We start from the raw sequence: 26870 nt of genomic DNA on the forward strand, positions 1-26870 counted from the left end.
GACCTGTGCTTTTTGGAAGGACAGGACACAGACCTCAGAAGTCCTGACCAGAGAACATCCTGACTGCAGCAGGTATTGGGGCTGTGGGGAAGCCTGGAGATTGGGCTGTACAGGAAGGGCAAAGCGAAGGGTGCCAAGTCCTGCCAAATGGAGCGTAGAGTGAACATCTGAAAGCCACGGTCTGGGAGTCATGAGACTACAAAACACCTACTGGTGCGCTATCCACACCGCTCATGTTCTAAGGCCTGGTTGTGAACGGGGTATCCAGTTCAGCATACCTCTGGACCAGTTACAAAGTTAGCGCTAGTGGCCCTTTTCTGGGCCTCCCTTTTTCCCTCCCTTGAAGCTGTGGATGAGGTACACTGTCACCTCTCAACTGTCAGAATATTTTTCCCCGAGACAGGGTCTCACTGTAGTACCCCTGGCTGGCCTCGAATTCCTAGAGATCCTGGGCTCTGAGTGCTGGGATTAAAGTAGTGAACCACTATGCCCAGCCAGCTGTCAGGTTCTTCACCGTCAGGCTTAAGACCACAGGCCCAAATTCTGGAGACTCTGAAAAATGCGAAAGGCCTCGTGAAGTGCCTCACGCCCAAGTGAGCGCCCCCAGGCACAGCTGGCACTTGAGTTGTGATTCTGAATGCTATCAGGTCCATGTCCTGGTTAAGAACAACCGGGGAACAGGAACCTGTTGGGCAGCTCACGTTCCCACCAAGCTGGCCCGCGTTGTCCCACAAGGTCCTGAAGACCTCGCCCGCAGAAACAGGGCGGGGCGTAGGTCAGGGATAAAGATCAGATCCCAAGGCAAGGAGGCAAAAAGCGGGAAGGGATCTGGTGCTGGTTGCTCTTCTCTGTGGCGGCTGAGACAGTCAAAAGGGCCAAGCAGCAGCTTTCTACCTCTCCGGCCTGTGTTCTGCTTCCCTATTTTGCTTCCTCTCCCTCTGCCCCACCTCCCCGCTCTGCTCCGCCTTCTTCACTATTTGTCCCCGCCCACTCTTCCGCTCTTCCTCTCCTCTCCGCCCTTTTCCGACCTGCCCTCCCCACCTCCGTCTCCTCCCCTCTACACTCTTCCGAATCCCCACCACAACACCCCAATTCCTCCCTGTGGCCCCTCCCCTCCCGTGCTGTCCCGCTTCCGCCCCTTGTCCTCATCCAGTTCCCTTACTCCCCGCCTCAGCTCCTTTGCCCCGCCTCCTCTGTCCTGCCCACTTCCTCTGGCCCGGCCTCCTCCCTTTGCCTCGCCCCTCTGTCTTCAGGTCTCCCTCCCGTGCTAAGAAAGGCGTGAGAGAAACCCCAGGTTTGGGAGCCGGTCTCTCTGGTTGCGGCTGCGCGGCCCTCCCCACGTGCTCTGCAGCGCATGCGTATGTCTCGCGCTTGCGCACTGCCAGCCGCGGCGCCCTGCTGCTTGGTGTGCCGGACTCTGGACCGAGCGGCCATGGGGTGGCGGGCGGCTGGGTCACTGAGGGCCAGGTAGCAGTAGGGCGGCAGGGACCGCTGGCTCGGCCCAGCATGTAGACGTCCACGCGGGTGCGCGGCAGCCGACGGTGAGTGCGGGGCCTTGGGTCGCCCTCTGCCCGGTGTCACTTGCCGCCGGAGGCCCGTGGAGGCTGGGTCACTGCGCCGGCCCTGCCCACCTGCCCGAGGCCGGACGCTGGTGGCACTGACGCGCCTCTCTCTGCGTCCGAATGTGGTGTGGGCTGCGGCCAGGATGACGCGTGGTCTCGGGGACGAACCTGTGGGACAGATCTGAGGATCCGGCCGGGGGATGGGTCCGGGGGACGAGTCAGAGGTTCGGGTCCCGGGAGAAGCCAGGGAGGCCACTGTTCTGTACCTGACCCTGACTAGTTCAGCGCGCCCCACCGCAGCCAACTCAGCTCCACTGGTCTTCCTGGGGCCTTAGCAAGTAGGAGAGGGCTTGGCATGTGAAACTTCAGAAACCAAAACTCACCAAAAAGTAGTGAGTTAAGCGTTTTGTAAACAATCGGGGTGTGGATTTCTCCAGAGTCACATTTTAAACTTGGTATCCAGTACTTGCCAGAAAATTCAAGAGTTCTGAAGAGTTCCTAAAGGCAGGTGCCTCTCCTGACCCAGATGTCACATTAACAAGCCACTAGGCTGGTGCTCTGGCAGCTTTCTTAATTGTGGGAATAGGGCGTGCCCATCACAGCCCCGGGGTCTGTCCTTCCTTGGTCAAAAACTGGCCTCTCATACCAGCTCTCCTCCCAAGCAGTGGGTTTTCTCCTAGCTTTGATTCTGAATAGCAAATTATTTTTCTTATTTGGTAACAGTCTCTATTTCAGTTCAAAACTTATTTGGCTTGGCTCTTGAGAAGAATGTTTTTCAAAACTATATTCATTTATTTCGTGTATCACTGCTGGTTTTCACAGGCTTGATGGTGGCATCCTTGCCTTAGTAATTTAAGCATCTTGCGGGATGACACACTTCAAGAACCTCATTTCCCCTCCCAACATTGCTCTCAGTCATAGTGACCTCATGTCCCTTGGAATTTCTTTTCTTTTTTTTCTTTCTTTCTTTTTTTTTTTTTTTTTTTTTTTTTTGTTGTTTTTTGTTTTTTGAGACAGGGTTTCTCTGTGTAGCTTTGCACCTTTCTTGGATCTCGCTCTGTAGACCAGGCTGGCCTTGAACTCACAAAGATCAGCCTGACTGCCTCTCAAGTGCTGGAATTAAAGGCCTGTGCCACCACTGCCCAGCCAAGGAATTTCTTGTAGCATGCTTGTCCTCAGCAGTCACTTCCCTATGACTTACTCATCCAGCCCCTTCTTGTGTTCTGGGGCAGCCACAGGTGCCAATACACTGCCTGACCAGGTAACATCATTTAGAGGTGGCATTCTAAAATGTTTCTGCCTTTTCTCCTTTATGAGTATTTTATTAAAACAATTGTCAGGGCTACTGTTTTATTGATTTTGTCTTGTTTGAGGTTCTACAGATCCACCCCAGATCCTCACACATGATAGACAAAATGCTGTCCCACTGAGCTGGAATTCACCCAACACCCCTTCTTTTGGGTAGAAAAGGCTAACATAACAGCAATGTTTAGATTAAGTTAATAGTTTAACACTCTAGGCTTCACTTGGAGAATGGAGAGAAGCAAGTGGATTTCTTTTACTTTTTAAAAAATGTATATGAGGGGGTGGACATGAACCTGCTACTTCTCGTGTGTGAAGCAACTTTTAAGAGTTACTTTTCTCCTTCCGACTTGTGGGTTCCATGGGTCAAACTCAAGACATGGGGCTTGGCACTCAGTGCCTTTACCTGCTGAGCCATCTCTCTGATCTTTTCTTTCTTTTTAGACACAACCTCATGTATCCTAAGTGGGGTTCTAATTCCCTGTGTAGACAAGGATAACTGAACTTCTTGTCCTCCTGTATGACCTCTGCATGCTGGCATTACAGGCATGTACCAGCCATATTCAGTTGGACTTTTTCTTGCTTTAATGTGATGTTGGGGTTCAAACCGAGGGCTCTGTATGTGCTAGACAAGCACTCTACCAACTGAACTACATTTCCAAGCCTCAGGTGGTTTTACTTTTTAAAGATTTATTTTATTTTGTATTTATGTGTATGCATGTGTGTCTGTGTGTGGTTATGTGCACATAAGTACAAGTGCCTGGGAGGCAGGGACAGGGTGTCAGATCCCCTGGAGCTGGAGTTATAGGTGTCTGTGAGCTGCCTGACGTGAGTTCTGGGAAGGGAACTCAAGGTCTCTGGAAGAGCAGCAAGTGCCTTTAATTGCTAAGGCATCTCTCCAGCCCTGCAGGTGGCTTATTATAAGGAAGTGGATTTATCTGAATCTTTATTACTTCAGATCTTCCTTTTCCTGGTACAGTAGCAGGAGAAAGTTATGTGCAGAAAAACTCAGCACTTCCAGGAGTGGCCTTGGGAGGACAAGATGATGGGCTATGGCCTAGGCTCCATTTTCTATGCTTGATTAGATCTGTTACCACGGAGCTCTAGCCCTCCTGAAGAAGGAGATGTCACGTTTCAGCCCCAGGAAACCACACTATGGTTGCTTACCATTTTCCATATGTCCTGACCCATGGCTGCCCTGCTCCTAAGGCTACTGCATGAGAACAAGTAAATTCATAAAAATGAATGTTTGCATTAAGACAAAGTTGGTATCACCTGACCACTCAGCCTCCTAGACCTGTCTCCTGTCTGCACTCACTTGGTGGGGCCTCAAGAATGCCTCCTTCAGGTCTGTGATCCCATTCCAGGAACAGCACACCTCCCCCACCTCTCTGCTAGCCAGGGTATCATTGATTTGTGGAAGCGAGGTAGATGCCGGGCGGTGGTGGAGCACACCTTTAATCCTGAGGCAGAGGCAGGTGGATCTCTTGAGTTTTAACCCAGCCTGGTCTACAAAGTGAGTTCCAGGGCAACCAGGACTGTTACACAGAGAAATCTTGTCTTGAAAAATCAAAAAAAAAAAAAAAGAGGTAGATATTAGATAATTACTAAGACCTGGACAATGTGGATTACAGTAGCGATGCCAACCTGGTTGATATAGCAACACCCTGTCTTTTTTGTTTGTTTGTTTGTTTGTTTGGACAGTCTCTCTGTGTAGCTTTGCGCCTTTCTTGGAACTCACTCTGTAGCCCAGGCTGGCCTCAAACTCACAGAGATCTGCCTGGATGTGCCTCCTTAGTGCTGGCATTAAAGGCGTGTACCACCACCGCCTGGCACAACACCCTGTCTTAAAAGTAAACAAAAAGCATGAAATTTTTTTTTTGCAACTTAGTATTAACAAAGGTAAACATTTCCTTATTATGCTCACTAATTTTCTTTTTTTTTCTCTCTTTCTCTTGTTCTTCCTTTATTTCTTCATTTTTTTTTCAGAGTCTACAATCTTCCTACCTCTGTGCTTGGGTAGCTTGGGTAACAAGTGTGCACTAACACACCTAGCTTTATTTTTCATTTACTGCTTCCACATATATTTTTTTGAAGTTCACAACTTGTATGTATTATGTTTCTAGTGTTGGTTCTGTGTGTTTGTGTGTGTGTGTCTGTCTGTGTTTTTGATTCCTGACTGTTATACACGTATTGATTGACATCTTGATGTCTTGCTACTTTCATAAGTTCTTTATGAATATTCCATTGTGGTGAGCCAATGCTTTTTCCAGGACAGCCAGGGCTACATAGTGAGACCTTGTCTCAACAACAAAAAAATTCCAGTAGGTTTAGCCAAATGTACCCACCTCTTCCTCCCAGTGCGGGAATTAAAGGCATTCTTCCACACCAGACAAATGTAATTTTTTAAAAAAGACTTGGGGAAGGGGATAGATGACTAGTCGTTAATAGCACTTGTTGCTCTTATAGAGGAAATAGGTTTGTTTCCCTTGGCATCTACTAACATGGTGGCTAGCACTTGTAAACTCTAGTTCCAGAGGATCCAACACCCTCTCCTGTTCTCTGTGGGAACTGTACATACATGGTGCACACACAAGCTGGCAAAATACCCTAACACAAAAATAAGTCTTTGTTTTTTATTTTTATTTATTTTTTGGTTTTTTGAAGACAAGGTTTCTCTATGTAACAAACAGTCTTGGCTGTCTTGGAAATCACTCTGTAGACCAGGCTGGACTCGAACTCAGAGAGATCCACCTGGCTCTGCCTCCTGAGTGCTAGGATTAAGGGCGTGCACCACCACCGCCTAGTATCTTTGTTTTTTTAAAGGCTCCAACAGGATTGGAACCTGAGAGCCCACATGGTGGCCACTCTCTTTTTCCTTGAGAAACTATCAGTCCAACCCCAGTGGACACAAAATAGGGGACACTATATTCTCTTGATGATTCTTCCTCTGCACTTTCATTCTGGCCACGGTCTGGGGTCTTAGTCTCCTCTCCTGTGAAGCAGCACCATAGTCCACCCACAGAATGTGTTTGCATGTCAGGATGGTATTGTATCCTGCCTTGCACATGTTCTGTCCATCTCTATCTGTCTTTAGAGTCTGGGAGACCCAACAGCCCATACTGTCCAGCTGCTTGGACAAAGGCCAAGTGCAGAATGTACCAGGGTCTGTCTAACCTCATGATCAGGAGAAGGCTGTGTGTGAGCCCAGCCACATTCTGTTAGTGGTGTTCCTGGAATCACTGTAGGGTCTTTTTAGCCCTAACTTCAGAGATGCCTATGGCACCCATTATGTGTGATGTGCTATCATCCCTCACCTGGTCATCAGCTCGATGGTGATGGGGTGAAATTGGGCTTTGACACTAGAGCAGAACAGGCAGGCAGGGGGACCCAGGCTCCATCAGCAGATTTGTGCTGCTACCCACCACATCCAGAGCAGAGCCCAGGGAACCCTCATATGCCAGTGTAGACACTTAACCCTAGCACACAGTCTTTTTGTGACAATTGGCATTTTGACCAACCACCCACTCTGCCCAGTAATGACCTGACAAGGCACTGTGAGGAAGGCCGGCACAGGGCACAGAAACTCCCACAGGCCTTGGCCAACATAAACCCATGAGAATCATCAGGCAGCTACTTTTCTAATTTTTAAAATTACATTTTTTTACATAGTTTTTGTGTGTAGGGGTGGGTTCAGATGTGCACAACATATCTGTGGAGGTCAAGGAGTTACTTTTCTCCTTTCAGAGTATGGGTCAAAGGGATTGAACCCAAATCCTCACATGTGAATGTAGGTGTCCAGGAGTGGACTGAACCCCAAGGAGGCTAATATTTGGGCATCTGGTCATGGTGAGAGGATGAAGAACTATATAGTGAGGCTATATCTCAAAACAACAACAAAAAAAACCTGTCAGTATATGCATGTACTTTCATTTTCTTAACTGTCATATAAGAAGTAAAATGGATGTGGCAACATAGGTCTTTAATCCTGGTTACTAGGGAGATAGGCAAGAGGACAGGAGGATCACAAGGTCAAAGACTGCCTGGATCACAGGATGAGACACTGTTTTGTTTTAAAAAGGCCAATCTGGTGGTGCACACCTTTAAATCTAGTACTTGGAAGCCAGAGGCAGGCCAGGTAGATCTCTGAGTTCAAGAACAGCCTGATCTACAGAGTTAGTTCCAGGACAGCCAGGGTTACACAGAGAAACTCATCTCAAAAAACCAAAAATGGAAAAAATACACATACACACACACACACACACACACACACACACACACACACACACACACACACACACACAACAGGCTGGGAGTACAACTCGGTGGTCAAGTATTCCATAGCAAGTGTAAGGCCCAAGGTTTAATTCCTAACAACACACGGTAAAAGATTTTAAAGGCCATTATGATTTTTTTCTCCTAACACTTCTAATAGTTTGATTGTACACATCTGTAATCTATTTTGAGTTAATGTTTGTATGTGATAAGAGTAATAGTTCAGGGGCTGGAGAGATGGGTCAGAGATTGAGAGCATTGGCTGCTCTTCCAGAGGTCCTGAGTTCAGTTCCCAACTCCCACATGGTGGCTCACAACCATCTGTAATGAGATCTAGTGTCCTCTTCTGGCCTGCTTGCCATTATACATGCAGGCAGAACATTGTATACATAATAAATAAATCTTTAAAATAAAGAGGGCGGGTGAGGGGGAATAGTTCAGTTTTCAGTTCTCTTGACTGGCTATTCTGTTTAATACAGCTTGAAGGTTCTTCTTGTTGAATCACCTCAGCACCTTGTCAAAACCCATTGGCTAGGCTAGTGTGTATGCCAGGGAGCATATGCACTCATAACAACACACAAATAGTGGTTGAGGTCTATTTCTCGACAGTCTGTTCAGTTGTTTAATACTGGAATTGGAATTGAGCTGTGGTACCTTGTAGGCACTCTACCATTAGACTATATCCTCAGCCTTTTTATACTTTGAGACAGTTTTGTTGCCCAGGCAAACCTAGAACCTGTCATCGTCCTACCTCTGCCTTTCAAGTAGCTAGGATTATGGGCCTGTGTCAACAGCCCAAGCAGTTCTGTTTCTTTGCTACATAGACCTAGCTGGCCTCAGATTTGCAGTGGCCTTCTCTTGCCTCTGCCTCTCAAATCCTTATTGTGATGATTCATTTAGGTAGGTGGGACATAGAAATTGTCTGGGTTTTTTCTTTGTTTGGCTGGCTGGTTGGTTGGTTGGTTGGTTTTGGTTTTTTGAGACAAGGTTTCTCAGTGTCATTTTGATACCTGTCCTGGATCTCGCTCTGTAGACCAAGCTGGCCTCCAACTCTCAGAGACCTGCTTGGCTCTGCCTCCCGAGTGCTCGGATTAAAGGTGTGCACCACTGCCACCCGGTTTTGTTTTGTTTTATAGAGCTCCTCTGGTGAGTATCCAGTGTAGCCAGGATAAGAACCATATCTATTCCTTTATCTTTGACTTTAGCAGGGGCTCCAAAGGTTTGTCCATAGTCAGTGGATTTTTCTTCTGCTTTCCCTGCCATAGTTATACATGCCCTAGTTGTTTGGACTACTATAACAAAGCAGCACAGACTGAGTGGTTCAAAGGAGTAGATTTATGTTCTCACAGTCCTGGAGACTGGAGTCCAAGATCATCAGGTACCAGCTCACTGGGGGAGAACTTTTCCTGAGCACCTCTGTGCGGCTTATGGTGGACAGGTTTGAAACTAGAGGGAAACCGGGCAGTGGTGTTGCAAGCCTTTAGTCCCAGCATTCGGGAGGCAGAGGCAGGAAGATCTCTGTGAGTTCCAGGACAGCAAAACTGTTTCACAGAGAAACCCTGTCTGGAGGGGAGGGAAGGGAATGGAGGGAGATCTCTGATATCTCTTTAAAAGGCACTGATGAAGGCATTGGTGGCAGATGCCTTTAATCCCAGCCCTTGGGAGGCAGAGGCAGGCAGATCTCTGTGAGTAAGTTCTAGGGCTGCCAGGGCTTTACAGAGAGAAACCTTGTAGTAGTGAGGGGCACTAAATGGACATCAGGGCCCCACCCTGTGACTCATTTCCTCATAAGCCCTTCTCCAAATACAGTCACAGTTGTAGTTAAGGCTTCAAGATAACTTCAAGCACAGTGCTTGGCTTGGTGGTGCAGGTCTGTTAATCCCAGCTGCTCTGGAGGCTGAGGAAGAAAGATCACAAGTGAAAGGCCTGTGTGGGTAACAAGAGAGACTGTCTCAAAAAATAAAACAGCTTGGGGTATAGCTCAGTGGTAGAGCATGTGCCTAGCATGAGTGAGGTCCTGCGTTCAATCCCATTACTGCTAGGGGGAAAAAAGAAGCATTTAGACCACAGCACTATTTCATCTGGGATTTATACTTACTTACTTTCTTTATTTTTTTTAAAAAAAAGACAGATTTCTCTTTGTAGACCAGGCTAGCCTTGAACTCAGAGATCCTCTTACCTCTACCTCCTGAGTGCTTGATTAAAGGTGTGTGTCATCAGGTCCAGCTGTTTCTCTTCTTTAATGGCAAAATATTTGTTTTTTGTTTTTTGACACTGTTCTCTATTTGCTGTACAGTGATTTTCTTATTAAGGATGGGTTATGTTGAGTGCATGCTTGTAGCACACTCTCCATTCAGACTTCTAGTTATTGAAGACATTTTCATATCAATATTCCTAAGCAGGAAGCTGTGGTATTTATGTAGGTTTGTGTTTTGCCCCTTGCAGGCTTCCTGAGATGGAGCAGCAGGTCTGGGGTTGTCATTGACCACATTGCCTACAATCATGGCCCTGTGGCTGATGTTGCTCTCCATCATAATCCTTTCTGGAGGTTTGGGGTTTTGTTGTTGTTGTTGTTGTTTTTATAGTCTCCCCTGTGAAGCAGGCTGACCTGATTCTCCTATTCTGCCTAGTTCCTTAGTGCTGGAATTTCAGCCATGTTAACACTATGCCAGGCTCTCTGAAGGTTCTTTACCATCTTGTGGGCTAGAGAGATGCCTTAGAAGTTAAGAGCAAATACTGCAAAGATGTAGAGAACCAGAATTTGGTTCCCAGCACCCATATCAGGCAGTTTACAACCACCTGTAACTCCAGCTCTAGGGACTCCAACTCTTGGCTTCTATAGGCACCTGCACATGCATGCACATTACCACACAGAGACATACAACATATTCACCTAATTCAAAAAATAAATAAATAAATAAAATGAGCCTGGCCATGGTGGCGAACGCCTTAATCCCAACACTTCAGAGGTAGAGGCATCCTGAGTTCGAGGCAACCTGGTCTACAGAGTTCCATGACAGCCAGGGCTACACAGAGAAACCCTGTCTCGAAAAACCAAAAATAAAGAAATGAATAAAAATTAAAAGTTTAAACTTAAAAAAAAAAAAGTCATCTTAAGGACATGGTGGCTCACACTTGTAATCTCAACCCTTGGGAGCTGAAAGCAGGAGGATCACTGAAGGTGAGAGGACAGTTGGAATGAAAATGATGTGAGGGCTCCAAGGTTGGAGGGTTTTATTGCAGGTGTGAGGGAGAGAATGAAGGGTCCAGACTGAACATGGCCAGCAGAATAGACCAGACCTTGAGAAGAGAAGGGGTGGGGAGTGGGGGAGATCCAGAGAGAAAGAGAGAAGGGGCCAAGAGGACTAGGACCCAAAATGGCATTTTTTTTTTTTTTTTTTTTTTTTTTTTTTTTTTTTTTTTTTTTTTTTTTGGTTTTTCGAGACAGGGTTTCTCTGTGTAGCTTTGCGCCTTTCCTGGAGCTCACTTGGTAGCCCAGGCTGGCCTCGAACTCACAGAGATCCGCCTGGCTCTGCCTCCCGAGTGCTGGGATTAAAGGCGTGCGCCACCACCGCCCGGCTCCAAAATGGCATTTACATAGGAATCAGAAGCTGGGAGAAGGGAGGCAAAGCTCAGCCCCTAGGCTAGAGGGTCTAAAGGAGGTTGGGGATGAGATGTGCTGGGAGGAGCCACAGGTACTGAATGAGACTTGACCTAGATTTCTTTAGGCCCTCACAAAAATGAATTCTAGGACAGCCTGAAGTATAGTGTGAAGACCTGGTCTCAAAAAAGAAAATGGGGCTGGAGAGATAGCTCAGGGGTTAAAAGCACTTGCAGAGGACCCAGGTTTGATTTCTAGTACCCATCTGTAACTCCAGTTCCAGGGCATCCAATGCCCTGTTTCTGACTTCCTGGGGTACTAGGCATATACATGGTATGCATACACATGGTACACATACGTACATATAGGCAAAATGTATATACATAAAATAAATCTTAAAGAGAATTTTAAAAGTCTTGATCAGGTTCTTAGTTTAGCCCATCATTGGGTGAGTACCTGTAATCTCAGTACACAGGAGAATCAACAAGGTCATTCTTATTAACATAGTGATGTGTGAGATCAGTCTAAACTACATGAGACCTATCTCAAAAATACTCCCACCCCCAAAAAATGTTATCAGTGTGTCCTAGTTAACATCAGCTTAACACAGCCTAGCCTCAAATGATTCATCAGGTTGATCTTTGGGCATGTGAAGGATTGTCCTGACTATTGATACAGGAGGGACCAGGCCATTGTGGGTGGTGCCATACCCTGGGCAGGTGTTCCTAGGTAGTTATATAAGAAAGCTAGCTGAACATTAGAACAAGCCAGTGAGCAGTTTTTCTCCATAGTTTCGACAGGCTTTTGCAATGACTTCCCTCAGTGATGGGCTGTGAACTGGCTATGGACACGTAAGCCAAATAAACCCCTTCCTCTCTTAAGTGCTTTTGGTCAGTGTTTTATCACAGCAACAGAGAAGAAACTAGGGTTCAGTTCTTTCGTCTCTTAACTGAAACAAGTTTATTATAGTTTCTCTCCAGACTCTGCACTCTTTGTGTTCTTTCTTTTTCCTCTTTGGTTTTTGAAGCAGATAAAATGTGGCTGTGGCTGAACTGGAGTTCACAGAGCTCTGCTAGTTTTGTCTGTTTATTTATTTATTTTTTCAAGACAGGGTTTCTCTGTGTAGCTTTGCGCCTTTCCTGGAACTCTCTCTGTAGACCAGGCTGGCCTCGAACTCACAGAGATCCGCCTGGCTCTGCCTCCCGAGTGCTGGGATTAAAGGCGTGCGCCACCACCGCCCGGCTTTGTCTGTTTATTTTTAAGACAAGGTATTCTGTAGCCCTGACTGTCCTAGAATTCTCTCAAACTCAGAGAACCTCCTGCCTCTGCCTCCTGGCTTCATAGGCTTTCATCCCCAAAGCTAGGCTTCTTTGTTGTTTTGTTTTAGAGACAGGAGTCTGTCTCACTGTGGCCCTAGCTGGCCTGGAACTCAGAGATCTGACTGCTACCACCTCCCAAGTGCTGAGATCGAAGGCATGTGCCGCCACTGCCAGGCCAACTCATTTTATTCCTTTCCAATTTTGTTAGTTAACTACCACTCATCCTCAGAAAGTCCAGCTTGGTTCTAGGGGAGTAAATAAACTTTGTGTTTGCCTGGTTTCGCTGTCTGGGTGTTGCCCATGTGACTTCTCATGCTGGCTTTCACCCCAAGAGGGCCGGGAAAATGTTTCAGAACTCTAGGTGAGTGGACTGTTTTTTTTTTTTTTTTGCTTCCTTTGTCTTTTCCTGATTTTATTGAGCCATGGTGTCAGAACTGTGTACCTTCATGACATTTGGATGATGTGAAGTTTTCTTTGAGAATTACTACAGTTCAGTTTTGATGACTTTCTTGGTACTGGACTGATCTTGTCCATTTTGTACACGCCCCCGTGCACACCTGCTGTTCTGCAGCTGTTAGGGACTGAAAAGTGCATTGCTGTGCTGCTGTCTACACCACAACCTTACATTCAGATCGTACTTGTCTGGCCACAGGGCTGCTATGTGGTGCTCTGTGTCCACCCTTCCAGGGACCCTTTTATCTGGCTTGTGATGGAAATGCTACTACTCTGTCTTGGTTATTTTGTCCTTGCTCTCTTCTATCTTTAGATTGATTTAAAAACACCAGTGGGGGTGAAAGGTGCATCTTAGTCATAGAGCACTTATCTAGAGTGTGCTAGGCCCTGGATTCAGTCTCTGCACTGAAGAAAAATGACAACAAGAAGGATTCTGAGTTTTTTTTAACTGTTGTTAGGGTAAAAGTAGCATATTTTTTAGAAACTTTGGAAAATGGAAACCTGGCAGTTTTTTCCTGTTGCTTGTGACTTTTCTTAGGGAGTCTGTTTTCTGTTCACCCAGATAGAGAAGGTGGTGACAAATGGGCCCAGCCAAGTCCAGCAGTGAGTTTATTGAGGTTACTTAGAGGAGCCTAGGTGACTCAGACAACTGTGTCAGTAGTCTTTTCCCAGCAGTGTTTACTTCTTATATGTCTTCAGGGATGGGTGGAACCTCAGGAATCTTCCTCATCCCTCCACAGGGAATGTCCGGAGGGTCTTGTGGGAGGGAGAGCCTTGTGCAGGTGACCACAGTTGTTCAGATAATCACATCCAACATTTCCTTGGATACACTGAATGTTTGTTACTGCTGCTCATATACATTGACTTTCTTTATTTTATCAAATTAAGGCATCAGTGTTTTTCTCATATCAACTATGGAAATGGAACCAGGAAAGATGAATGTGAGTAAGGAATTGAGCCCTGATTCAGCCTCATACCACTGCTCAGCGTGTCATGGGGATGAGACCTGGAGCTACAATCATCCCATCAGGGGCCGGGCCAAGTCTCGGAGCTTATCAGCTTCACCTGCCCTGGGCAGCACCAAGGAGTTCAGGTAGGATCTGGAGTGCTCCCCTCTCTTCTCATGCCATGATGGGACATGTTAAGATCCTTACAGAGGACACAGCCTGTATCAGTGTAGGTCAACATTGCTTAATGTTAGTTTTGTCCATGGGGTGGGGCTGGGCACTGCCCAAATGGTGCTGACCTTAGCAGAGGGATCAAACACTGTCCACGAGACTTGTGCTGGGCACTCGTTACCAACTGGCATGTGCCAAATATAGGCTGCACTATGTTTTTCTTTCTGTCTCAGCACAGAACCACCCAACTAGAACCGTGCTGACTTGGGGTTAAGCTGATAGGAAAGCATGGTTGTGCTCAGTAAAAGAAAGGATGCTGGTGGAGCAGAGATACTGTTGTGACCCAGAGCCCTCAGCTCCTCATACACAGGCCATCGGGTCTCATGTGCAGGTTGTGGGGCACTGCCTTCCTCTGCCTCAAGGGGGGGTCACCTGACACGCATGGGGTGTTCCGCTGTCATCAGGTGTTCTCACTCCCAGTGACAATAACTATGTTAAGTTTCAGATGGAAGCTTGCCAGAGACTGGCAGTGACTCCAGAACAAGGGTCATGCTTGTGAAATGCGAAGGTGGGCTTTCTAGTGAGGAGCCACTTTAAAATCAGGGGGTCTTTTCTGTGAGATAGAATGATCTCACAGAGCTCCTACGTGGTAGCAGTGGAGGAACAAGCAGCTGCTTCAGGTTCTGTATAGAAAGTTCTGTCTGTGAGAGATGGCTATGTCAGAGGCTAGGTGGCCGACGCTGGTACACAACTGGTCACGGAGCACCCTCTGGTACACAGCTGGTCATGGAGCACCCTCTGGTACACAGCTGGTTACAGAGTACCCTCTGCTATACAGCTGGTTACATTGTACCCTCTGGTATACAGCTGGTCACAGAGCACCTTCTGCTGCCTGTGCCTTCGCCACTAGGTTTGTGCTCTGCCAGCCTTGGGCAGAGTTGCCTTAGTTTCTGGTTTGTGCCGGTTTTGCCATAATGTATATTTTTGTCTCAGGGGTGTTGAACCTGTGAAAATGACTGTAGGTCAGGGCAGCTTCTGTAGCTGGTGGCTGATGCCCTGGGGCAGTATGGAGACAAGCAAGTTTGCCCATGCAACCCATCCTTTAAGGACGATAGAGGGAGTGCCAGTTCTGAATCTTGTCTTTTGCAAGCTCTAAATTTCCTGCCTGGTAACCTTTAAGTTCCGACAAAAGTTGATATTTGTGATATTCTGTATAACTTTTTAAAGGCTTATGTAAATCACCCAGGCTTGGTGATTCACACTTGTAATCTTAGCACTTAAAAGGCTGAGGCAGGAAGATCACAAGTTTAAGGCCAGCCTAGGCTATATAGGGAGGCCCTGTTTGAAAAAAAAAGAAAGAAAAGGGAAAAAAAGCTTTATGTAAAACTCCAGCACTTGTTTAGTCCAGAAAGGTCTTCAACAACCAATCGACTCCTCTCCAGTTGTCAGCTGTCTAGTCTGGCCAGGCTCCATGACCCTGGACGCTGCCCATCCTCCAGAAGCAGAGCAGTCTTTCATCTGCGTCATCAGAATTGGAAGGTTTTGTGGGTTTGGAGACAAGCAGCTGAAGGAGAAAGAAAGTTTGAAGGCTGCTCTTGCTATCTCAGTGTTGTATTCTTTGGGCTGTGAAGGGTTGGTGAGACCCCCCGAGGCCTGAGCCGAATGACCCAAGAAGAAAAGTCACAATACTGTTCTAGTCTTTGTGCTGAACCCCTAGAAGCATAGGGAGCATTGACTGCTGCTGTCCTTAGGCAAGGCAGGCTGCAGTGAACCTATGTTTGGATGCTCAACTGGCTGGGTCACTTTTCAGAAGGAGAGAAGGCTGGGTTGCTCAATTAGTATCTGTGTTGTAGACACATGTGCTCTAGAGCAAATATTTCTGCTAGAATGTTCATCTAGATTATTCAGGGTGGTGTCAGGTTTTGACTCCCGATTATAGCCCACAGACCTGCTGAGAGGTACTGCCTTGGGTCTTAGGCTTATGTGAAGCCAGTGTTTTCTTGGCTGTTACTAGACTTGTGCCTTCTTTGATTTGGGATCAGTGTCCACAGGAGCGTGTCCAGGTCAGCTTCCATGTCTCAGTACTGCTACAGGGAACCTGGGCAGCAGTGAAATCAGGCATGGCATCACTAGACCAGAGCAGGATCTTCTGGGCTTGCCATGTGAATGCTGTGTACGATGGGGCTAATGTCATTTGGGTTTCTTGGAGACTGACAGGGCCTGACGTATCCCATGTCTGTCTTGCTGCCTGTCCCCTCCTACTTTGACACTATCTCCCACTGTGCTCCACAGGAGGACCCGCTCTCTCCATGGACCGTGCCCAGTGACCACATTTGGACCAAAGGCCTGCGTGCTACAGAACCCCCAGACCATCATGTGAGTTTACCAGACTTGGGGGCTGGGGAGGTTCCTTGGGAGTATTATGGGATTGCCCTGTGCAGGTTTCTGAATTGTTTAAAACAAAAGCCAAGCAGGTGTCTTTCAGAACCCTCTGTGTTCAGAGACTCCTAAGTGGAGATGCTCAGCTGGTGGTTTTTCCCATGGCTTCTAGAGGCAGAGGGCAACTTTCTGTTTTGGTACACACCTGTAATCTGGCACTCAGTTTGAGGCAGGAGGATCTCCAGTTCTAAGCCAGCCTGGGGTGTTAGTAAGATGCCCGCCTGGGCCACAGAGTCAGACCCTGTTTGAAAAACAAAAACAAACCAGGGAAAAGAGAAAAGCGTTGGAAAATAAGGGTGCTGGGTCTCACTGTGCCCGTCCTGCATGGGCAGTGTGAGATGCTTAGTTGTTTCTTATAGTGAGAATTCCATCCAACAAAGAGGTTTCTCCTTAATTGTTCCAGAAGTAGAAACGTCAGTTTTCTTTCTTTTTCAACCTGATTTTAGTTGCTTGAAAGATGCTTCTCTTTATTGGTGTGTATGTATGTTTTAAGGGGTTGGTTTGCCATGCTAGAGATGGAACACAAGCCACATGTGGCCCACCCAAGCTCCCCAGCACTCAGAGCTGTAGGCAGCCCCCTGCTTCCTGGCTTCTGTCCTGATGCCCACATGCCTGCCCTCCACTTCCCAGTGTCCTGCTGGTCTCCTATGTTTGCCCAACTACCAGCTGCTTGCAGCCCCTTCCTGCACAGTCTAACACTTGCCACTTACTTAGGCCTCTCCAACAGCCAAATTTTGTTTGTATAATTTATATATATGTGTGTGTATGTATATGTATGTATATGTATATATATGCCTGTTTGTATGTTTGCTTGCACCAGCTTCCTGTGGAGGCCAGAAGAGGGTTTTGGACCACCTGGAAATGGATAGAGTTTCAGGCAATTGTAATATCAGATGTTGGTGCTGGGAACCAAACATAGACCCTCAGCAAGAGCAGTATACGCCATTGGCTGTCCTGGAACTTGCTCTGTAGACCAGTCTGGCCTTAAGCTCAGAGATTCGACTGTCTCTGCCTCTCAAGTGCTAGGATTAAAGGTGTATGCCACCACACCAGGGGAGCATTATGTACTCTTTATTTATTTGTTTGTTTATTTATTTAGGTTTTTTTGAGACAGGGTTTCTCTCTATAGTTTTGGTGCCTGCCCTGGATCTTGCTCTGTAGACCAGGCTGGCCTTGAAATCACAGAGATCTGCCTGGCTCTGCCTCCCGAGTGCTGGGATTAAAGGCGTGCACCACTGCTGCCCGGCGCATTATGTACTCCTAACTGCTGAACTCTCTCTCCAGCCCCTCACAGCCAGTTTTACGTAGATATCAGTTACTTGGGCCAAGACACAAAGTGGTCTCTAAGCCATTCTTTGAGGTCAGGAAGTTCAAGTGGGGGACTTTGTGACTGTGGTTAGTGTCTAGGACAGGCACTAACCTGGCTGGGATCATTTGCTCTGGGCTCTGGATTACAGAGGGCTCCATACATTTCCCACATATTCCCAAGATAACATGGAGGGCTTATCATGAGGAATTTTCATTTCCTTCTTAGTTTGAGACTTTACTTTGAGGCTGTGTTTTCCTTATGAGGATACGTTAGGCTGTCAGCCTCTGTTAGTTGTATGGCACAGTTATCATGCATCCCTGGCTGGCATGGCAGGTCACTCAGAGCTGGTTCTGACAGGCCATGGCCTGCCAGCTCCACATGGCACCTGAAGCTCAGACTGTCTGGAATGGCTAGCATTCCCCTTTAGATGACCCAACAGGAAGTTGAGGAACTGGTTTGTGGTCACAGGGAGGGCTTGGCATCATCTTGGCCTGTATATATTAATGCTGGTGGCACATGCTGAACCCTTCCTGAGCTTTGGGGCCAAAAGTCATGGGCTGGGCCTGCCTGGGGCAGTCGTGACATACACATGGGCAGGGCAGGCTGCTGGGTGTAGGGTGGGGACTTGGAGCTCTCTCATGGCACAGAAGGTTGTGATCACTCACATTGTCTGGAGCCCAGAGACTGGTAGGTTCAGGAAGTGATTGCCTTTCCCCTGTAGCCCTTTCACCTGCAGGTGGCCTGAGAACTCCTCCCTGTGGGCGGGCCGTGCCATTTCCAAGCTCCCAGTTCCCTAAGCAGCCAGGACACTGTGGCCTGCCAGAGGCCTGGTAGGCAGGTGGTCCTGGTACTCCACTAAGAGCAAGGAGTTCAGGCTGGCCCTCTTTGCTCTTACAGTTAACCTCCTGTTTTTTTATTTTAAAAATAGATGGTTAGGCAAAATGATCATGTATTCAGAAGGAAGTCTACATATTGTTTATTTAATTTTCATAGTTTAGCGAACACTTCTGTAGGACCTTTGACAAGTCTTTTACATTTTGCTTTCAGTTTTGAAGATTAAAAAAACTAGACTCACAGTGTAATACACAACTAGGGGCATGGTAGCCACGCAGGGTCGAGTGTGTGTTTGCTAGTGAAGTATCACTGAAATTCGGGGACATGCCTGCTGTCTCCAGAAGGTGGAGACCCACCGCCTCAGGAGTCGGGAGCACTACAGGCAGGTGGTGAGGCAAGAGGTGGCTATGAGCGGCCCCTCCCCTCCCAGAAATGCCAGAAACAGGTGAGTGCTGTGACCAGGGTTCCATGGTCGTTTTGTGACCTTTGCTTTTAGTAGTTTGTATCAAAATTTCCAAAGTTGGTAGTGGGTTCTCATAAACTGCCAGGACATGGAATCTTTTCTTAATTGGGAAAATTGTGTTGGACAGGGAAAATGGTGCTTTAGAAACTAAGATTCACTGGGCCAGACATGGTACCAGGTTGTACCTTTAATCCCAGCACTCAGGAGGCAAAGGCAGGTAGATCTCTGTGAGTTTGAGGCCAGCCTGATCTATATAATGAGTTCCAAGCCAGTCAAGGCTACATAGTGAGAACCTGTCTCAATAAATAAATAAATGAATAAAGAAATAAGCTAATAATTAAGAGCCAACTAAATTTATGGCATAGAGAGGTAGGCCATACACCTTCATGTACATCAAAGGAAACACATGTCCTGAAGGGTCCTGGGACTGGAAACTTCACAGTAGACCCCAGGACAGAGTTCTTAAACCAGGTGTTCTGTGAGGAGCTGGTGTCCTCAGTTGCCTGACAGACAGCTCAGGCTTTTCCCTCTGCTGCTCCGTGCCAAGGCCGTACCCACCAGGGAGTATCAGTAAGGAAATGAACATAGCATATGTAATCTAGCCCATGAAGGTGATTACAGGTACATTGGCTGGGCAGGGTGGACAGTGGCTGGGCAGAGGGGTCTTCAAGGATGGTTGCTCTGGATCCATTGTGTTCCTGTCTCCAGGCTGCAGGATGGCTAGCAGCTATCCCTGCTGGGATCCATTGCTGATTCTATGTACACAAGTTAGCGACGTATTTTTATTTGTTTTTGGTGTGGTTTTATTTGTTTTTGGTGTATCATTATTTTTACTTTTCCAGATTACATGTCTGTTTCCTCAAGGAAAAGATAACTGCTGGTGTGATTTCTCTTCTCTCTCCAAAGGCACATCCAGGACCCTGCAAGCCAGCGGCTGACATGGAACAAGTCTCCCAAGAGTGTGCTTGTCATCAAAAAGATCCGAGATGCCAGCCTGCTGCAGCCCTTCAAAGAGCTCTGCATATACCTCATGGAGGTAAGGCAAGCAAGGTAGGGCTGTGCTCTGGGGGTGATGCATCCTCCTCAGGAGTGGGCGGAGACTTGTCCAGGGTGGCAGAACAAAGGACTCTTCAGGCGTCTTAACTAGCTCACAGTGCTGGTGCTGGGAAACTCAAGGTAGGAGAGCTATATCTTGTACTGTTCATGAGGAACATGCCCCATGGCAGTGCTCCACTTCTTTGTTTGTTTGGTTGGTTTGGGTTTTTTGTGTTTGTTTGTTTTTTTTTTTCTTTTCAAGACAGGGTTTCTCTGTGTAGCCTTGACTATCTTGGAACTCACTTTGTAGACCAGGCTGGCCTTGAACTGACAGAGATTGGCCTGCCTCTGTCTCCTAAGTGCTGGGATTAAAGGCGTGCACTACCACCACCCGGCTACCCCACTTTTCTAAGATATCAGCAATGCTAGCTCTCCTGACCTCAACCCCTCCAAATATACTACCTCTTAAGTCATGTTGCAGCAGCTAACCCTCACCTGAGTGAGTCCCTTTCATGTTGCCTGTAATACAGCTCCCCAGTCTGGGTAAGTTTTAACAGAAAGATTTGTTTTAGTTTGTGATTTTGGAGATGCAAAGTCCAGGGGCCACATCTGATGATGGCCATCTTCCCTGCAAAGCCCAAAGGGATAGGATAGCATATGGCAAGAGGTGGTGTGTTCTTGTGTATGTGCACAAATATCTTCTGCCGTTTCCTTCTTCCTGTAAAACCACCAGAAACCAGTGGTGTGGCTCTACCATGATGACCTTACTCCTAATTACCCCCTAGAGGTGCCACTTCTGAACATCAAAAATTAAGTTGCCACCATCTCAACACCTCAAAAATCATGTTCCTTTCAGTACATGACTTAGGGGACTCCCTCAAAACATATCCAACCATGGTACAGCTATCTGATTCCTGAGCTACTGGGTTAGAAAGTGCCTGTTTAGGAAGAGACCTCTAGGATGCCATGAGCCACAGAGTTTCTGGCTACATAGCAACGAAGTGAGCAGGTTGGAAATGACTTGCTAGCTAAGAAAACAACTTTTTTACCCCTGTCCGAAAGTGGAAAAGCCAGTATGACCTGGGCTGGGCTGGTGAGGGCTGTGTGATGGCTCCCATACATGCTTTGCTTCCAGGAGAACAACATGATCGTGTATGTGGAAAAGAAAGTGCTGGAAGACCCTGCTATAGTGAGTGATGAAAACTTTGGACCAGTGAAGAAGAAGTTCTGCACTTTCCGTGAAGGTATGCTGTCTTGAGCTCTCTCAACTGGAAGAAGCCATTGGCATTTTGCCCTGTTGGCATCTGCATGCTTGAGCACTAGGGCTTTGTATGACAACATTCCCCAAATTTTGTCTGCTTTCTAGATTATGATGACATTTCCAACCAGATAGACTTCATCATATGTCTTGGAGGAGATGGTACCCTGCTCTATGCCTCCTCACTTTTCCAGGTAAGGCTGTGTTTCAGGGTGTTGAGGTATTATTCGGGTATAATGTGAGGAGGTGTTTTCAGAGTGTAAGTTCCCTACTCTTCATCACACAGCTTCATACCAGAAGGCCACAAGCTTCTTAGTGGTCTTACTCTAAGGCAGTGGTTCTCAACCTGTGGGTCACAACTCCTTTGGGGTCAAACAACCCTTTCACAGGGGTTACCTAAGACCATTGGAAAACACAGATATTTACATTATGATTATTTATTTATTTATTTATTTATTTATTTATTTATTTATTTATTTATTTATTTATTTTGGTTTTTCGAAACAGGGTTTCTTTGTGTAGTTTTGCGCCTTTCCTGGAACTCGCTCTGTAGACCAGGCTGGCCTCGAACTCACAAAGATCTGCCTGCCTCTGCCTCCCGAGTGCTGGGATTAAAGGCATGCACTACTACCGCCCGGCTACATTCAGATTTATAACGGTAGCAAAAATAAAGTTATGAAGTAGTAACGAAAATAATTTTGTAGTTGGGGTCACCACAACATGAGGAACTGTATTAAAGGATCACAGCATTAGGAAGGTTGAGAACCAATGCTCTAAGGAGGTAGAAATTTTTTTCAGCCCAGTTATTAGCAGTAAAGCAAGTTTGCAAGTAACTAGTCTCCTGGGGTGAGTAGAGATGAATGGACATGCTCTGACAGTGTTGAGCTGGTGAGGAGGGAGAGTAGTGGTGTGGGGAGACTCTCCCTGAAGTGTGACCACATGGCCACAGACCAGACAATCTGGGAGAGATCTGGCACTGCAGAACTAGTCTAGAAGCCAAAGCCCTAGGCTGGTAAGGGCAGCAAGAGGACATTGGAGCCTCGCTTGTCTCACCCTCAGCAAGGTAGGACCTGGCCCATGGTATGCTGGAAGAGTGGGCATGGTGGCCTGCAAAGAGTGGCCTGGAAGAGGACAGTAGACCCTGGTGGGATGCCAGGCAGAGCCCATCTAGCTGTGTGGAGTTAAGGGTGGAAGTGCGGGTTGGGGTTCTCCTGGCAAGATGTCTTCCCTGCTTTGCTGTAGAAATTGCTGGCCAAGGACTGCAGGCAACTTGTACCTAGAACCTTGGTTTTGGCTCAGCCCCGTTTGTATTTAGATGGGGCCTCAACCGTCTCCATTTTTCTTCTTCCATCCCCCAGGTCTCTGCCAAGTCTGCCTTCCTTCTAGCCTATGTATCTCTACAGTCACAGCATTGTATCTGGTACTAGCCAGATCTTTCCTGTGTGACCAGTGAGCTGGTCTGGTCTTGTTGCTTTTGTTTCTTTTTGGCCCTTCCCACCTTTTTCTCACTTCTTGGGGAGATGGCACCATCCTACCCTGTTCTGGCTCTTGTAACCTCTTGCCTGGATCATCCCCAAGGTCCACAGCTATTGACAGTTTAGTGGTTCCTGGGTAGCCTAGCAATGCCACCTGGTCTCCTCACCCACAGGGCAGTGTGCCTCCTGTCATGGCCTTCCACCTTGGCTCCCTGGGCTTTCTGACCCCGTTCAACTTTGAGAACTTCCAATCCCAAGTGAATCAGGTGATAGAGGGTAAGTTGGAATGTTCCGGATCTCACAAAACAGTTCAGGGTTTCCCTCCTTCTTGGTTAGGTTTTTGTTGTTGCTGTTTTTGTTTTTCAATTTTATGTGTATGGTTATTTTTCCTACAAGTACGTCTATTGTACAACATGTATGCTTTGTGCCCATGGAGGTGTAGGATCCTCTGGGACTGGAGTTATAGATGGTTGTGATCCATCATGTGGGAGCTGGGAATTGAAACCGAGTCTTTTTAAAATCAGCCAGTGCTCTTAACCACTGAGCCATGTCTCCAGCCCCCTTGGTTATTGTTGTTGGGTTTTTTTGTTTTGTTTTGTTTTGTTTTTAATATTTTTATTTAATGATGGAGTTTCAAGATTTGGGGATTTCTAAATTGCAGATATTTCAAATACTCCTTACTAAAGTGGGAAATCTGGCAGCACATAGGCTGCTCAGGGTTGCTTTGGTGAAAGGCACTGAAGGTCACTGACATAGGAACATAAAGGAGAAGGGTCCCAGCTTCCTTGGAGGTGGCCCCAGCCTCCCTGAGCTGGATCCTGCTGACCCCAGGGAATGCTGCTGTTATCCTGAGGAGCCGGCTGAAGGTCAGGGTGGTGAAAGAGCTCAGAGACAAGAAGATAGCCATCCATAATGGCCTCAGTGAGAACGGCCTGGACACAGAGGGCGGAAAGCAGGCCATGCAGTACCAGGTCTGTGGAGAAGTCCCCAGCTAACTAACCTCACCTCCCAAGGAGGGGATCAGGGTGGGATGAACTCGGGGCTGGAATCCCTGACACCAGGATAAGAAACTTCTGGTAAGCCTTAACTGCTTATGGTAGAGCCATGACCCCTGAGTGCAGTGCCATGGCCTTGCCATCTCTTCCAGGTCTTGAATGAAGTGGTGATAGACAGAGGCCCCTCCTCATACCTGTCGAATGTAGATGTCTACCTGGATGGACACCTTATCACCACTGTGCAGGGCGATGGTAAGGCCCATGTTGCACCTGGGGACCCAAGAAACCCACATGGGCCCAAGAGTGATGCCTACACCCTGTCCCTGCCAGGAGTGATCGTGTCCACCCCGACGGGCAGCACAGCATATGCAGCTGCAGCCGGGGCTTCCATGGTCCACCCCAACGTGCCGGCCATCATGGTTACACCCATCTGCCCCCACTCGCTGTCATTCCGGCCCATCGTGGTCCCTGCAGGGGTCGAGCTGAAGGTCAGAGCAGCCTCCCTGTATCTCCTCTGGTCTGTGAGTCTTTTGACCCTGAGCCAGCAGAAAGCAGTTGCACCTGCCACCTCCAAAAGGCCCACTTCCCAGCACCCTCACATGTCAGCCCTACCTGTCCATGGTCTCTGGTGGCACAGAGAGCTGGCCAGCTCTCCATGCAGAGCCCGTAGTTGCAAGAAGTATGGATGGTCCCCATTGGGAGGGAATGGCATACGTGTCTCCATGTGATGAAAGACCCTGATTAGTGTCCTCCACAAAGCCTCTGACCTGGTCTCTGGCTGATCTTTGAGTACCCAGCCTCAGCCTCATTTTTCTCTAACCTCCATCACAGGCCACTCAAGCTAGTTTGTTACTAATATAAGTTCTAATGGCTATATTTATAGGAGGTAGCAACTATTCTTAGAACACCAAAATGTGGCTAAAGTTGTACCCTGCAGGAACTCAGGAGGACCCAGAGTTAGCTGGAAACACACCCTTCATGCCTAGAGCCCACTTTTGTTCCTGTTTCACCCCTTTAGATTATGCTGTCACCGGAAGCCAGGAACACTGCATGGGTGTCTTTTGATGGACGGAAGAGGCAGGAAATACGCCATGGAGACAGGTGTGGGGCTGCAGTGCTGGAACATGGGCTGACCTTGTCTTCTGTCATGTGGTATTAATCATTAGTGGGTGGCCTGTTACAAAGCATGGTCATGTATAGATGCAGTAGGCTTGTAGCAAGGCCCTGTCCCTTGGTTCTTGTTTTACACCCAGAGACAGGACTGGTCTCAGCCTAGATCTAGGGTGAGTCACCTCCAGCAAGGCTGTGGTGCTGCCTGTGGCTTACAGTACCTGAGATGAAAGGTCCACAGCCACCCTCAGTCACTCACTGCACAGCCTCAGAAACAGCAGGCACACTGACTTAGCTAGCCCTGCGTCTCCCTGGGTGTGTGGGTGTGCTGCCCAACAGTTAAATGTGGCCTATCACAGGATCTAGGATGGGCCAGCAGAGCTGCTTATGTATTTGTCTGGTCATTCACCAATCCCCACGCTGCCTCACCTCAGGAGAAGTTGCCCAGACCCCTGGGAATCAGACCTAGAGTCAGGTTATCAGTACAGTGACAACAGGGGCAGAGCCTGTGTCTGTGTACCCCTCAGAATCCAAAGTGGCTGCTGGCATTAGGACACAGTGAGGCCCTGGGAGAGGGCTTTGGCCTAGGGAGAACAGTTTTTTACTTGAAAAAGTACCTGGCTTACCCAAACATATTTCTCTCTCTCCCTTCAAAGCATCAGCATTACCACCTCCTGCTACCCGCTGCCCTCTATCTGTGTGTCTGACCCTGTGAGTGACTGGTTTGAGAGCCTTGCCCAGTGTCTGCACTGGAATGTTCGAAAGAAGCAAGCTCACTTCCCAGAGGATGAGGATGAGGACCAGGATGAGGAGGACAGCTAGACCTCATTTCCCAGCCTACAGCCTGAGCCCTCCAGCCCTTGGGGGCCTTCCTTCTCTTGCTCTCCTGCTGGCCTTCTGGCTGACCTGGCCTTGACAAACCACATGGCTATCCAGGCATCTGTGCCTGCCTGCCTTGCTGGGAGAGCTTGGGTCTGCCTTTTGAAGAACAGATCAGCTTTTTAATGTTTTTAAACCTCTTTTTCATTTCTAAAGAAGCAAAATGAGAACTGGGCTGGGTGTCCTACATCTCTCCCATGGGCCCCCTGAGATCCCAGTCAGGAATTCCCATAAATCAGTCTGTTGCAATTCCGAGGGGGTCAGAATGAATTGATCTTCCCTTTGATACTGAAATAAATGTCTCAGCCAGAACTCCTCCGTTAGCTGCAGTGCTTCTCCCCAGGTCCTGTACCTCCCTCTGCAACTCTCGGGGTCACCTGGCAGCCTTGCTAGGGGTTGGCAAGGCGTGTGATGGCCAGGTGTCTCTGAGTCTGGCCCAAGGTCTCTGACTCCTTCCAGAGCAGACAGAGGCAACACCTTGCACAGCCATCAAGCAGCGTCACATTCCTCATGTAGCAGGGCAGCAGCTCCTGAGACATTTTAAGTCCTGTGTACACTTTTTAGAGGTTATTTTAAACTTTCTGAAGTGATTATGTACATATTTTCTTGTACACGCTTTGTGAAGATTTAGAGGGACTGCCTGTTGTCCAGTGTTTACATTGTGTCCAGGACAGGGCTCTGTGTTTCCACTCTTCCCTTTCACAGTGGCCACAAGGGTTTTGAGACCAACTCACTATTGACATCAGGCTTGTGAGCCTGCCCTCCTCCTTCCACAAGAGTCTTAGGTTTGCATCTGAGCAGCAGCCATTTGGAGCCCTGTGTGCAGCGCGTGTGTGTAACCCAACTAACACACGTGGGTGCCACACAGGCCCTGGAGCCTTTGTGGAGTCAGTGGTCAGCCGAGGTGCCTCAGTTAGGAATCTGCTTTCAGTTTTGTCTTCACCTCTTATGGCAGCAGTAGGAAGGGAGGACCGCCCATTCTGGCTTCCAGGGTAAAGTCAGGTTTCTGTCTCATGCTGCTGAAAAGGGTTTGCCAGCTTCTGTAGAGCTGACCGCACTGAGCTTTCTTCAACCCGTTAAAGTCAGGACCCACAGGGCCCTTGTTGACACAACTCAGCAATGGAGCCCTAAGTTGTCTGGCTTCAGTGCTGTTAGGCTATGGTAGCTTGTCCCCAAGATCTGTGCTGTTCATCTGTGATTGTGAGCACAGTAGGCCTCTGCTGTGATCCAGAGGAGAGCAGGGTCTGGAGTGCGGGTCACGCATCTAAAAAGCAAGTGTTGACAAGCCTAGAAACAGCTGCTACCAGACTGATCTAGAACACATGGAGTTTTCACGTAAATTCTTAATGTTTCATATTAATATCTTAAAATTTGTTAATTGTTAATGAAGGCCTTATTACTATTTTCAGATTCTTTCAATAAATAAACTTGTTTAAAAAAAAA

The 26870-nt window shown here is 47.6% G+C and overlaps 1 protein-coding gene across 5 annotated transcripts; it reads left to right on the top strand.

The window, feature by feature from the left end:
- Positions 1-26870, top strand: Nadk (NAD kinase). 5 transcript variants are annotated; one of them, XM_076565867.1, is made up of 12 exons: positions 1-72; positions 13401-13605; positions 15923-16006; positions 19582-19711; positions 20846-20954; positions 21077-21162; positions 22617-22719; positions 23275-23414; positions 23591-23690; positions 23769-23926; positions 24457-24539; positions 25205-26870. In XM_076565867.1, the coding sequence occupies exons 2-12, from the start codon at positions 13427-13429 to the stop codon at positions 25368-25370; spliced, it is 1338 nt and encodes a 445-aa protein (XP_076421982.1). In that variant the 5' UTR covers positions 1-72; positions 13401-13426; the 3' UTR covers positions 25371-26870. The 5 variants fall into 5 exon arrangements, with proteins under 5 accessions (XP_076421982.1, XP_076421980.1, XP_076421983.1 ...); XM_076565865.1 differs by lacking the exon at positions 1-72 and adding an exon at positions 1261-1541; XM_076565866.1 differs by lacking the exon at positions 1-72 and adding an exon at positions 11501-11591.

This window comes from Peromyscus maniculatus, chromosome 2, assembly GCF_049852395.1.
Source record: "Peromyscus maniculatus bairdii isolate BWxNUB_F1_BW_parent chromosome 2, HU_Pman_BW_mat_3.1, whole genome shotgun sequence".
Classification (NCBI taxonomy): Eukaryota; Metazoa; Chordata; class Mammalia; order Rodentia; family Cricetidae; genus Peromyscus; species Peromyscus maniculatus.